Source organism: Melampsora larici-populina (genome assembly GCF_000204055.1).
Source record: "Melampsora larici-populina 98AG31 unplaced genomic scaffold MELLAscaffold_13, whole genome shotgun sequence".
NCBI classification, from domain to species: Eukaryota; Fungi; Basidiomycota; class Pucciniomycetes; order Pucciniales; family Melampsoraceae; genus Melampsora; species Melampsora laricis-populina.
Window position 1 is genome coordinate 1,395,877 of NW_006768777.1, and position 14,517 is coordinate 1,410,393.

The 14,517-nt window shown below is 41.0% G+C and overlaps 2 protein-coding genes across 2 annotated transcripts; both read left to right on the forward strand.

Moving 5' to 3' along the window:
• Nucleotides 1-1,817: 1,817 nt before the first annotated feature.
• On the forward strand, nt 1,818-3,994 carry MELLADRAFT_47963 (uncharacterized protein; the record flags this gene model as incomplete). Its single annotated transcript, XM_007408668.1, has 7 exons — nt 1,818-2,001; nt 2,091-2,129; nt 2,201-2,345; nt 2,424-2,504; nt 2,642-3,027; nt 3,088-3,250; nt 3,328-3,994. The coding sequence occupies 7 exons, from the start codon at nt 1,920-1,922 to the stop codon at nt 3,656-3,658; spliced, it is 1,227 nt and encodes a 408-aa protein (XP_007408730.1).
• Nucleotides 3,995-7,069: 3,075 nt separating this feature from the next.
• Nucleotides 7,070-10,379, forward strand: MELLADRAFT_85293 (uncharacterized protein; the record flags this gene model as incomplete). The annotated part of the gene is made up of 2 exons (XM_007408669.1): nt 7,070-10,090; nt 10,182-10,379. The coding sequence occupies 2 exons, from the start codon at nt 7,070-7,072 to the stop codon at nt 10,377-10,379; spliced, it is 3,219 nt and encodes a 1,072-aa protein (XP_007408731.1).
• Between the last annotated feature and the right edge of the window lie 4,138 nt (nt 10,380-14,517).

Sequence of the window (14,517 nt, forward strand, 5' to 3'; positions counted from 1 at the left end):
ATCCGGGTCCGTTCCCGGATTCAACTTTGTATCCCATATAGTGGGTAGTGTCTAAAAGCGTGAAATGTCGGACCGGGGAAAAAATTACATATGTTCAAATTTCCCCGTACATGTAGGATTGAGATCACATCCTTCAAGTGGATCAGTTCCTTTCCGACCTTCAAATCCTATTGCGAACTCGAGCCAATTGGTTCCAATTGACTTTCTTTGGTGTCACATGTAAGTTATTTATCTTGATCGCTTTGTTGTCTTATATATCCAATACTGACAGGATCAATACATACAACAATTTTGTTTTAGGCTATCTCGAACACCGTACGAGCGTTCCAATCTCCAGGAAGAGAAGGATTTGGTTGAAACAAATAGGCAAACCGGTCCTCTCGTAACCATCCGAGAGTTTCATCTTCATCCCAAGACCAACAAGATAATGTTCAATCTCTTGTAAGTCGACCTTTTGCTTGATCTCATTCATGAATTTTTCTTGATTTATCAATTGTTTGATGCATTTGATAGCTTGTAGGCAGGCCATGAAAGTCAAATGTGGTTCTAATGCTGTCACTAAGACATATACATCTCATCAAACCATTTCTGGCAACTATGCAACTGATGCTGGCCTCGATGTATGTTTTCGCCCTTTTTTCTCACATTTTCATCGAAGATTGTTTTGTCTTATTGATTTCTGCTCTCACTGATACACCAGGTCACAATGCACCCATACGACTCTTTCCGAACCGCTGCTCATGGCTCTGTGACCAATGCTGACTTCAATCGATGACATTTTGTTTGTTTTTCCTTATAACTTTTTCAAATATTGACTTCTTGCTGTAATTCATGTCCTCACTGATGGAGAAGGTCGCAAAGCACTAGGAATTGTATTGTTTAATTTTCTGTATTGCAAATTACATTCTATGATGAAAATCTACTTTGTTGTAAAAAAGATGAAAAATTTAAAGCCCTTGAAACAACTCAGAGATAACAATTTCTGATAGCGGCCGATGCAAGGACTCCAAATCTGTGCTCGGATTCCAATTTGGATCAAATTTGTGGCACTGATAAACTTTTTGCTCCAAATACCCGATTTCACGCTTTTAGACACTACCCACTATATATGTATAACAAGTTGTTTTGCGTTATAATGGGTCAAGTTTGACTGATCACTATGGGTTGAGATATTTGAGTGCGCGCATTGTCCCAAATCCCCTTCTGGATGCAAATCAATTTCACATGATGTTCTGGGGGAAATTCACTTTCACTGCTGATACGCTTTAATCGCAAGATCATTCAGCTTAAAAACATTGGAACCAAGCTCTCTAAAGGTTCTCCAAGCCTAGCGCATCGGTCTGTTTGTGCAATTGTCCCAATGTCTTGTTTAACTTTGACTCCACAAAAATGTGGCAGGAAGCATAGAATCCAAGCTCAAACTTATCACACGACATAAGCCATCTTGTACACATCGGTGACCACAATTGAACTTTCACGGCAAGTGATGCTCATCATATTTGAAGAATTGTAGAATTCTGTTCAAAAGATAGATTTAACCGATACGTGCTCGTTTTGAGCATGATTGCAGTCCGCATGACTGATTAGGCACTAAACTTCCCAAACAAAAAGTTAGACAAGAGACCGGTGGTGTCGATGATCTTTACTTGGAAGAAGGAATGGAGAAGGTAAAGAAAAGTCAAAACTATCGAAAGCTTGAGGGGGCAGGAAATAAATCGGAAAATGCCAAAGAGAACAACAGTTTCGTAATGCAGTTTTACGAACACAGTTTAGGTAAAGCAGAACAACGTGTCAAGACGATCAGCAACCACCTTCAAGACAACTTCCTCAGCAACCAAGAACTACCAAGAGGGAAACAACCATCACATTGAAGTCATCCAGATCATCATTCAAATCAATCGCAAAGAAACTCAACTTCAATGGTTCAGCTTTCGATCGAAACTCTTTCTCATGTCATTCAAGATTCAATTTCAACTTTAAAAGGTTGTTTCTGTCAACCAGGTAAACAAACCAGATCAAGACCATCTCGATTTCCGATATTAATAATCTACAATGATACTGATATATACTTCTATTCAATGTTTCAAAAGATGCGACCCTAAAGCTCAATGGACGTACATTCAAAATCAGTGAAGTCATTCTACTTTTCCATCATTGACTCATCAAATGCTAACTGTTTTTTTGTTCTCCAATCGAACAGTCAAATTACTTGGAGAAGGAGGGTTCTCCTATGTTTATCTTGCTGAAGATTTATCTTCTAGAAGATTATTTGCTTTGAAAAAAATTAGATGCACACTTGGAAGTGATAGTGTTAAAGAAGCATTAAAAGAAGTTGAAGCTTATAGGTTTAGTTTCATCTTCATCACTTTTTTCAAAATCAGATCAAACTCAGAAATTGACTTGAGGTATTTGTTTGTTTGTAGACGGTTTCGACATGCGAATATCATCAGGTGTCTGGACTCTTGTGTGATACAGGATAAAGATGGAGACGGGAAAATAGTGTAGTAAGATACATTTCAACTCGCAATCATAATCTTCTAAAGTCCCAGATAATGAGATCAAAGAATTTTGGATTTCAATATTGATTTCTATTTGAAAAATTCGTTTATTTTGTTTCCAATTGATTTTCAAAACCGAATAGTTTATTCTTACCATATTACTCTCGAGGGAATTTACAAGATTTGGTCACTACTCACTCTGATAATTCAACAACAATACCCGAACGCGACATTTTAGGTTATTTTATTGGTACTCTGAAAGCAGTCAGAGCAATGCATCGATATACACCTAACAAGAAACCCACAACAAATCACACCACAGAAACAACCTCTGATTCATCTTCTTATCCTCCTAGTGGATCGCCCAAGAACTTAGGGAACGTAGTATCTTCACCTTCGATAGTTATCAGTCCTTCAACTAGTTCATCCCCTATTCATGATGACGAAGATGATGACGAAGAAGAACAAATGGGGAAAACAGAAGAAGAACAACAGGAAGCTCCCTTGATGGGGAATCTTTCGTCTCATGGTGCTCATGAAGATCACCAAGAATCAACAGGACCCGAATCAACCAAAACTTCAACTAAAGCGAATGTGGTCGAACCATGGGCTCATCGTGATTTGAAACCGGCTAATGTGATGATCAGTGATGAAGGTCAACCTATCTTGATGGACTTTGGATCTGCTGTGAAAGCTAGAGTTGAGATCCCTAATCGATCAGTTGCTCTACAACAGCAAGATTTGGCAGCTGAGTTGAGTAACTTCAAAGGTATATCACTTTGAATCACCAACTTAAAAGTTAACAATGTTTTTAATGTTTTTATTGCAGACACTCCTCAATGCCTTATCGAGCCCCTGAGTTGTTTGATGTCAAAACAGGTGAACCATTAACTGAAGCTGTAGATATTTGGTCATTAGGTTGTGTTCTATACTGTTTAGCATATGGACATTCACCGTTTGAAACAAATGATACGATTGAACAAGGTGGTAGTATGGCTTTAGCTGTGATGAATGGTTCATGGAAGTTTCCTTCGAAGGATCAAACAGGTTATAGTGACGGATTGAAAACTTTGATCAAAGAAATGTTGGTTTTGGATCCTAAACTTAGACCGACGGTTGATCAAGTCTTGAAGAAATCTCAAAGTTTACTTCAAGATTAATCGTCTTGATAAAACATATTTTTTTCTTTCAAAAAGATGATATTGTGTGTCATTTAAAAGATCATCGCACTATTCTTGTGAAACAAATTAAAGACTTGTGGGTTTATGTTGATCATGATATCTTTTATGTGATTATAGATCAGATGCAGATGATATCCCCGAATTTTTATCAGGAAATCGTTTCTGTTTTGTATTTCACTGAAAAAGAAACTCACGTTTTTTATATTTTAGTTGTATTTATACTATCTACTTACTCTATCAACTTTTCTGGGGCTTTATTCGTGATACTCAGTAAGAGGACAATCGAAGCTTAACGTTGAACACCATTGGGTGATCATGGATTGTCTCATGCTTTTAGGTTAGATTTAAGTTTATACTTAGCAACCGAGTATCAATACGAGAAATAACTGAGCAGAATGTCCCTCGGGTGGTAAGGTAACCTACTTCGTCAATGTAACACTACTTGGTAACTCTCTTCTCCTTATCTTGGAAAAATACGAGTTTGACGGAGGTTGAGACATGACGGAATGAGCAGAAGCAGTCAAATAAATCCCTTTGGTTGGATTTGTTGATGTCTTTCTCTTTCGAATGTTAAGGTTGATTGATTGAAGACAAATCATTGTGTTTATAAGGGTCTTCAATTCCGATTTATATGTCATCATGAAATTCAATTTGATAGACTTTATCAAACTTCATCTTTTGTTAATATTCCTACAATTCTCCTTTATATTGTCTATTGAAGATACTCAAGAATTAAAATTAGGTAGACCAGTTGAGTTGCAAGTAATTTTATACGTAAAAAGAAGTTGATGGGGAAAAAAACTGATAGTTTTGTTTTTCTTCTTTTTTTCAAAAAAGATAAATCAGATCAATTCAAGAACAAATCGTTTTTGTAAACCTATTGAAGGATTAAAGTTGATTTCAATTCAAGATCCTACATTAGATTTAATTTATCAATTAGATGCTTCACAAAATGATGATGATGATGATGATCTTGGAGAAAATAAAGCTTTTAAACATATTCTTAGGTCTAAAAACAAAGCGTTTTCATCTTCTGCTTCTTCTGTAAGTTTTTCGTTGTTTTTTACTGTTTTGGTGGTATTTGAGAATTGTAGATTGAGTATTGATTTTGATTTTCTAACAAATAGCGTGTTGATAAGCTCTTGTTTAGATTTTCTTTGAAAATCTCTATTATTATTATGATGATCACATTCTACTTTCTTTGACTTGAATTGGTTTTTTCATTCGATTGACACTTTTTCCTCTCTCTGCATCTGCAAATCATATTTATTTAACAATGGACTTTCATGGATGTTTCTTTCGTATATGAATGTGAATGTATAGCTTATATTTTGGGTCTTGGATTCACTTCAAGTTTGTGACATTTTGATTCTTTTGTGGATTTGGTCTTTGGAAATTGGAAGAGCGAGAGGTGGACTGAATTGGCTTGTCTGCTCTACAGAATGATATTTGTACCCACGGAAACGCTGACAGCAACACAATGTCTGGGGTTGAACACTTGCAACTGAATGCAGTATCTAGCTCATTTTGATTGACTACGTCTCAAGGCACCCATAAAGTCAATGCCAGTCTTCGCTTTGGTGTCAACCGTCCTGAGAAAAGGCTCAAAGTTTCGCGTCGGTATATTGTAGATTTCTGTTGAGTTACTTGAGAGGCGAGCCTGAGGCTTGGTAGTGGAACATCGGGGGCATCAATCGGAGAGGTGGCGAGGTTCTCAGACATATGCCTTTGTGAGATTTTTCCTTCGCTGATGTTTATCGGGGGTGAACTTGGTCATGTGCGGTTCTTTTGTTGACCAAGAGCACCATCACCCAGCTCCTCTCTCTGAGAAATTTTCTGAGAAAGGAGGCCATCATACTTTGACGGCGAGCTTTCTCTTCCCCGTGTTTGAGGACCTGGAACTCTTTCAAAGCACTGATCGTTTGGCCTGCCCCATGGATGATCTTACTGGCGTCTTACCTCATAAGCTAGCGGCGGATTAGTCTGTTCTCCGTATCAATCCGCCTAGTTGTAGTGGTTGTATTTCAGACATGCATTTAACCCGAGTATTTCTTCCAAGTTCAGACACTGGAATCATCTTTGAAAGCTCCGGTGTCTGGCGAGCTTGCGAGCGTTTGTACTTGTGTCGAGTCAGTTATGTATTACCTCTTGAGTTTGAGGGTGGAGTCGATGTTCACATGAGATATGTGTGAGGGTCTCCCTGAAAGTACCCGAACGCTCCGAAGAGCTGATCAGGTTCTCATATATGTATGTGGTAATCAACATGTTAGATCAGATTAGTTGGGTTATCACGAAAGCTAGGCAGTGATACATACCAGATCAATGAGGTTGAGACAAGGTTAAAAAGTACCGTGAAATTGATCTTATTCCTGTTGCATTCAGACGAGGAACACACGAGGTTGGCCGGCCAAACTAGACGCGACGTGTTGATCATATATTTTCGCGCACGCGCGCCGTTCTATCCATTCAGGCACAAGCCACTAGTCATCGGTTAGGTAGGGGTGCTGCAGCTCATAGGTAGGCGACTTGAGTCGAAAAATATCTTCTATAGCACCACGTAGACATTAAGTTGAGAGGAATCTCAGCGCTCGAATCTGATATCGATATCATCTTGCCAAGTAGTGGACAGGATCGAAAGAAAGAGACCTCCAAAGCTTCGTTTGGCTACTCTCAATAGAATCATCGAAAGACTGATTCCGTGTTTTTGTTGAACTTGAACATCATCATTGTGGCGGGGTTTTTTTTCCTTCAAGGCACAACCGTCAGAAGTAGATCATGAATTAAGCTTAACCTTTGAATAAAACTTTTGGACTGACGCTGACCTCAAACCTGATTATTTTGATATCCATCGAAGACCTCAATCTCTACTCAAGCTTTCTATAATATCATCTCTATCACTTTGTTACTTTTCGTCTGCGGTCTGTTTGGTGCTTATTCTGTGTCTTCCTAACTCTTTTCTATACAAAAACGGCCAATACTCGGCGTCTCTCAAATATCTGGACGTAGGTCTCAATCAATTAACCTCGACCCGTGTTCGTCTTTGGATTCCTTAGAATCCTCACCCACTTTCACTTAGTTCACGCCTCTCCACAAGGCTAGATTTAGTTTTCTGTCCTTGCGTACTTGTGTTTTGTACTTGATTAATATTTTAATCATACCAACTTTACATCCCTACTGGTCAGTTGCAATAAAGTCTTCTCAGCTGATGATGCCTCATGATAGCTGATAATGACGCTCTGCTTCACATATCCAGTCTTTTCACCAATACCATTGTTCAAGGACGCGCCGTCGACTCACCTCACACTTATCAAAGTTGACGCACTTGCGAACATCAATTTATATGATATACGCTACTTCGACCTAGACACAACACTCTTTCCCATCATCAATATGATGTTTTTTCTGCTTTCAATCATATTCCTTTCGAACCTCGCGCAGGCCATTCCGTCTCCTCGCCTTTCTGTGGTCTATCCTCTTTCGGATCAAAGACCTCCTGTTGCACGCGTTGGAGTCCCATTTTCATGGTCTATCCTTCCTGGTACATTCAACAGCTCAACTGGAAATGCTGGAGTCACCTACTCCGCTACTAATCTCCCTTCATGGGCCAGCTTCAAATCAGATGTAGCTTCCATTCAAGGGACCCCTGATACATCCCACCTCGGCAGTATTAGCGTCATAATAACAGCTCACGCGCCTGATAACTCAAGTTCGCTATCCGATAAATTCAGTATGCTAGTTGTGGATAGTCCTCCTCCTCGCGTCAAGCTTCCCTTGGATACTCAGCTCGGTAATGGTGCTGTTATAGGCTCCGCCAAGTACAACCATGCTACTAAGGGTATCACCGTCCCACCGAACTGGTCATGGTCTATTGGGCTTTTACCGGATACCTTTGTGACCTCCTCTGGCGCTGGAATCTATTATTCGGCATACGAAGCCGGTACCACTACGCTACCCAGCTGGATCAAGTTCAACACTAACACCGCGACTTTTGACGGAGTGAGTCCCAACGAGCAAAACGATGTGACAATTGTGGTGTATGGAAGTGATCATTTGGGGTATGGGGATTTAAGTCAAACCTTCACCTTCACCGTCACTCAACACACCCTCGACTTAGTTCAATCTTTGCCACCTATCAATGCCACAGCTCAAAGCATCATCAACTACGTCATTCCCATGGCCAATTTCAACGTTGATGGGTCTCCCCGCAATTCGACAACCCCCGTCTCGGAAACTGTCGATCTATCAGCCACACCCTATCTGACCCATGATAAAGAGCATCATTCAATCAGTGGCACCCTTCCAGAGTCCCTTTTAGCTCAAACTAATGTTACTATACCTGTGATCTTCAATACCCCAAGCTGCCACAACAATATCACCACACACGTTGTCTTGAGAGTTCTCCCTGGCCTGTTCACTGCACCTGTCTTACCAGCCTTACGTGTGCAGCCCGGTCAAGCTTTCAGTCTCGATTTGAGCCAATACACCTCAAATCTCAACGCTACTTATTCTCTTGCTCAAATATCTCCTCCTGAAGCTCAAAATTGGATTCATTTCACCACTTACCCACTTACACTCTCCGGTACTCCTCCAGAAAGCTATGACAGCCAAGGCGCGCCTGTAACGGTGACCCTGCAAGCCACGGGGTTGAACGGTCTGAGGTCTTCTGCAGAATTACCATTTCAGTTTGATGATCAACCAGCTTCGTCCTCTTCCTCAGGATCAAGTTTGTCCGATGGTGGTAAGATGGCTATCGCTGTGGTATTTGGAACACTAGGTGGCATTATGCTCTTGATCTTGATCATGCGGAGCTGTCGAAAATATTGCTCAGCGGATGGGTTGCGCGAGCTTGAAGAAGAGGATGTCTATCAGTCGCATTACGCTTATCCTGGAGAAAAATCAGACATCGGTAAAGCTGTCAGTATCAAGGAAACCCCACTTAGCCTCGGAGACACCTTTGTTGGGGTCCACTCACCTAAATGGCAGAAGGAGGCAGAAGCAGGTGGGCCAATGATGGTGGTGACTCCGAACGAGTTAGCAGTCGCTGGTGTTGCCCAGCCTCCACCAAAAGCACTCAAACGCCTTGACATCTTCAACGTCTTCACAAAACCTTCGCAGCGTCAACGGTTAGATTCCAACTCTCATCCTTCCCTTCGTGGACTCGGTATAGTATCACCAGATCACCGAGTTATCAATGTTCTAGCAAGCTCAGACCCTAGTGCCGAGGACGACGAAGCCATCGAGGAGGAAGAGGACGATTATGATTCAGAAGACATTCTGCCTCCGGCCAATTACATGCGACATCCCGCGACATCCACTGATGATCAACGGTCGAGTTGGAATACAACTGGAAGTTCAAGTCTATTTTATTCTGATACACAAGCCGAGGATAGCGAAGCAGCGTCATCCAGAAGTCCCAAAGGCAAGTGGTTGGTCAAACCTTCGGCGTCTGTTCCTCGACGACGAAAAGATTTCAAACCGGCGGCCTCAAGACCTGAGCGTCAATCTGATGGCGTGGACGTTGGAACGATTCGAATGGTAGTTGATCTTGGATCGAGTTCTGATGCAAACACCAGTGATGATGACGGGATTGGCTTATCTGAGTCTTTCGGTGCAATCAAGACGGCTGCTTATCGAACGATAAGTCCTCAATCTCTTCAATCAGTTCCAGCTGGGGTTCAAGAGGAGAGTTCGAGCACTTCCTTCAGACCAAGATTAATTGCATTCAAGTCTCAACATGTTCCCAATCGTAGCCAAAGCCCTCAAATTCGTAGCGCTTCATCATCGGTCATCCATGATTCAATAACCGAAGATGCTGATGGGGATGGGCAGTCACATATCCCACCTGGACAAGAGTCTGATCTCGGTGATATTCAAAGATTGAGTGCTCATTCGGTTTACACTCCCCCAGCACCAATCAATGGATCTCCTGCTACTTCCGCCATCTTTTTCTCTCCCCCCCGCGATCAGAACTGGCATATCTCATCTCCCAAGATTCCATCACCCCTGTGCATAGGTTATCCTGAAACCGATCGCAGGGATCCCGATCAATCATCACACCCTCAAGTTGCGTCCGATCAACCTTCCCACCATGATTCAACAAGTGGGAGTAGCTACACAGCTTCCAGTCCATCTCCAGATTTGTATCGATCGAACTCCAGCAACGAAAGATTAAACAATCTCAGCGGACCTATCGTCGTCAATGTCGGGGTAGGACAGCCTTTTCATATGACACCGAAAATCAATCCCCCGTCAGGCGCTTTGATGAGTAGCGAAGGCTCACCTGGTCGAAGTCGGAATCATGTCTCGTCAAGCAATACAACCTACTTTGCTTTGACCTACTACCCGGGTCAAGTTGATAAAGATAGAAAGCAGCTTCCTGAGTGGCTACATTTCGATCCTAGGGAATACGAGGTAAGCCGTCGTTTATTTTTTGATGTCCACCCGCTGGCTTCAAACGCTTTGAATCTTGTCAATCTGACTCTTTGTTTTATATTGGATTCAGGTGTGGGGGATCCCGGGTAAAGATGACGTTGGTGTACTTCCGATCCAAATTGTCGCACGTAGGACAATCACTCTTCCAGGCTCAAGTGCTCGGCAAGAGCAAGTAGAAGAGATCGTTGCCCGAGTAGTTTTAGATGTGATGGATCAAAAACCTACCAGTGGCCCTGCTCACGGGGATGTAAGCGTAGTAACGTTTTGAATGGCATGAACCTCATTTTCAATTGATTCCTCAGTTCTTTATACTCTTATAATCTCAAGTTGTCGTTTTCATTCGGCTTGTAATATTTGCTGCATTCGTTCGTTTACATCAATCCTTACTCTCGTTTTTCATGTCTTGTAAACTTTTCTTCTTTTATCCTGATTAAGAGTATCTTTAAACCCATCGATTGACTGTATTTATATACAGGCTTGTATGTTTCTCCCTTCGATTATCATTGGTTATCATTACTTTCTTTAAATTTCGTCTTTCATGTTTCGCTTTGTTCGGTTTTCTGTTTTAATCAATTTGGTTTGCATGTGTGGTCATTCACCTTTGTTCTTCTCACGAAAGAAACACTTGCAGAAATAATAGATCCATACGGTGATTCAGTCTTCCTAATGTAATTCTATTACAATCTTGGTACAGTAAGTGTGACAGAGAAGTTATTTGAGGATTCATTCCAAGGGAGGACAGGGAGGCTTTATATAGTCTTCCATCTCCTACAAAGGACAAAGAAGGCAATAGCTGTGGGAAAAATTGCTTGAGAATAATATTACCTTGCATGAGAATGATATTCTCCAACAACAGTGACCTTCAACTTACCTTTTGAGGAGGATATTAAAGACCCAGGGGATCTCCTTGAAGTGGAAAGAGCCGTGGCCCCAAAAGAGGCTATGACATTCTGAAAACTCAGTGTTTCAATTTGATCTTGGACCCCTCAATTCACAGCCCCCAATCCCTGGTGACTGGAAGGCGAGGGTATCCCATGACTTCAAGTTTTTGTCAATAGGTTTTCCAACTGAGGTTAATCAGTTTCAAACCAGTCATCATCCATATCTTAAACATCTATGGCACAGGTCTTGTACAGGCATAAGATTAATCTTAAGCAGTTTTTAAAATGACCTTGCAAGTCATCAAGAAGACCTTGGCCAGTTACAAAAAATCTTGCCAAGTCATTAAAACTCACTCAATTTGTTATTTAAATGATCTTGACCAATGACTACCCAGGTGCAGACTGATGCAAGACAGAGATCACTTAAGCACTAGCTTTGTGTTGCTGAGATACCATGATGCTGCTATTCTCTGAAGAAAAAAACATGGTTTTATGCAATCTCTCTCATGAAACTTTGTTTATTGATCAATATCAAATGTTGCTACTCCATTGCTGAAGAAAATGATTGTCAAGAGAGGTGCTCCCTGTAAACCTTGTTCATCCTTGTAGAAAGATGTGCAACATGTGGCAATGTCTGGTGGTCTGCTGTACAGGTCTATATGTAATGCTTTGTCACTAAAAAATGTGATTTTTATCTTCTGCACAAGAAGCATACACTTATCTGAGCCAAGTTTGTTTATCATTCAATTTTTGAGGTCACTATTCTCACACTGTCAGAAAACAAAGTCCCTAAAAACATTCCTCCAGCAAACCTTGTCCATACCCAGAAAAAGCTACACAACCCCTGGCAAATTCTGGTGGTATTTTGTACCGGTCTATATGTACCTGGGTGCTGAGATATTGTGAATTGTATATCCATAGAAGGTGAATATAGCTGTGAGCCCAGGTGGTACTGACTAAAACCTAGGCACAGGGCCATGTTTGCTCTTGCTAGATAGGGCCTGCACCCAGTCTGTAGTCAAGACCACTAAGGCTCAAGTCTATCTTCATTTTCCGGCCAAAGGATACAAAAATCACAATATCTCAGCAAACCCGTTACACACGGACCAGTACACAATACCACCAGAATCAGCTGCAGGTTGCGTAGCTGTGTACAGGGATGAACAAGGTTTGCAGGAAAGTTGTTTCTTCAGGATTCTGTTTTCCATCATTTTTAGAATGGTGACCCCAAAAATTGAATGATAAAAAAACTTTCCACAGGAAATCTGTGTAATTGACTTGGATAAATCATAAGTATATTCTTCTTTGGAAGAGTAGCAATAAAGAATTGTACAGACCTGTACAGCAGACCACCAAACTTTGCTACATGTTGCATATCTCCTACAGAGATAAACAAGGTTTACAAGGCAAATTGGTTCCAAGTTTTTTATAAGAATTGGAATAGTGACACTGAATATTGATCAATAAACAGAGTTTCAGTAGATTAAATTCAATGTAATCATCAGTTTTTGTTGGAATGACAACCCACAAAATCTCATCAACAAACCTACAAACCCACCTGTGCAGAAGAGCACTGACCTTTGCCATATGTTGTACATCTGTCTATGGGTATAAAGAAGGCTTATGGGAAAAAGTCTCTGAGAAGGTTTTTTCTTCAGCATCTATGCAGTGCCACTGCATAATGCTTCATAAACATGGTTACACAGGAACATCTACACAAATGTCTAAGTAGATGAATTCGACTGGATTTCTTCTGAAATTGAAGTCATAGAGGGTGAGGGCCTCTTCAAGGGACCTGGAGATTGAAGATATCCTGAACCAGGCTAGGTTCAAGTAAACATTTTCAGGCTCAAGGGTACCACATATGTCTGTGGCTTTAATCAGGCTCAAGGCTTTTACTTTAAAGCATTGGTATAGACGTATCTGACCCATCTTCCAGTGTCACAGGATCATCAGACATCTTGATGTAATCATAAATGCAGTAAGAACATTTGATAATGGTTGCCCTGGGAAGTTTGAAATTTCAAGGAATTGGTTTATTTTTCTGGTGATTTACTTACAAGTTCTGTGTAGAAGTTTGTGCAAGACCCAAAAAAAGGATGGTATGGGTGGTGCCAAATTTACATTTTATCTTGTAGAAGGTTATGTAACAAATCATTATACATGTTTCATAATTTACGTTTTTTGGATCCTGAGTAATAAGAGGTACAGTAGCTAAAGGCTACTTGGTACTACAATCTCCCCTGCCAAAACTAGATTTGTTTTTGAGCTCAAGAATAGAAACTTCAATAGCAAGATTTCAAGGAGATAATTACATGGGTAGAATCAGATGAGGGAGCTTAATCTTTCTATATCTTCTCAAGGTCATCTGAAGCATTTTTGATTTTTTTTCTATCTTGATGGTTAACATTTGGCAGAAATTTGGGACCAGACATAGGCTAGGAACCTGAAATCCCTGCTCAGGCACCTCAGTAGCTTCTGTTTTGAGTTCCTATGACCCTAGATAAGCTACCCTAGTGCCTTAGGTACACAGCCTGAAGGCCTCAAGTACCTACTCTATGGTGCTATTTGCCCATATGTAGTTAGTTTTTTTTCCTGAAAAAAGTCTCAACATTTGGGACCAGTCCCAGATCTGGTGGTGAGGGGTAGCACAGAATAGCCTTTAGCTACTAGATGATTTGAGGAAGGAACTGGAGATACACATTGGAATTGATTATGCTTGTACTGACCAGGCATACAATTCACAAATCAGACCCACAATGTCAGACTTCCTGTCCTGCTAATATTAATAACCATTGAATCACTGGTTGAAATATGTTCAATAAGTAGTAAGATCTTCTTGAAGTAAAGTCCAGATGCTTTAGAATACTGGTCAAGATCTTGTTACCAAATGGAGGGGTTTTGATTAATGAGCAATGGAGATCTGTCTGATGACTTCTTAAAAAGTGCCTGGGGTCAGTTGAACTACCAATGGAAAACATTCTGAAAACATTGGGATGCACTGGCCTGCCAGTGACCAGTGATTGGGGGCTGTGATATTCAGGGGGAACATGTGATGTAATGAGATTACTGTTGTATTTATAAAAAACCAAGCCGTCACTGCATCTTGATAATGTGATGCACAGGCTATTGAGCCATTGAATACCAACCCAAACCTCTCTTGGACCAGTTGCCTTTTTTCCTACTGAGCAACCAAATTTTGTCAATGTTTTTGGCGGAAAAACACTTACTGAAGGCCTGCATCATTCACAGGCCGTGCTGGGCAGCCCCTGGCAGCAAGATAAGGTAAACAAAGCCACACCCCTGATGAACCCCCATTTGCCTGCTTTTTGGACCAGAATTGTTGCCACACTGACCAACAAAAGACAACCAGTCCCCCTGCTTACAGAAGGTCCAATGTGGGGCCGCCATTTATGACCGGCGCACACCAGTCAGGACCCATGCTTGGTGTAGATGATTGGTAAGGATCTGGATATAATGATCTCTCCAATAAGAAAAGCAGTCTGGCAGAAACAACACAAATAG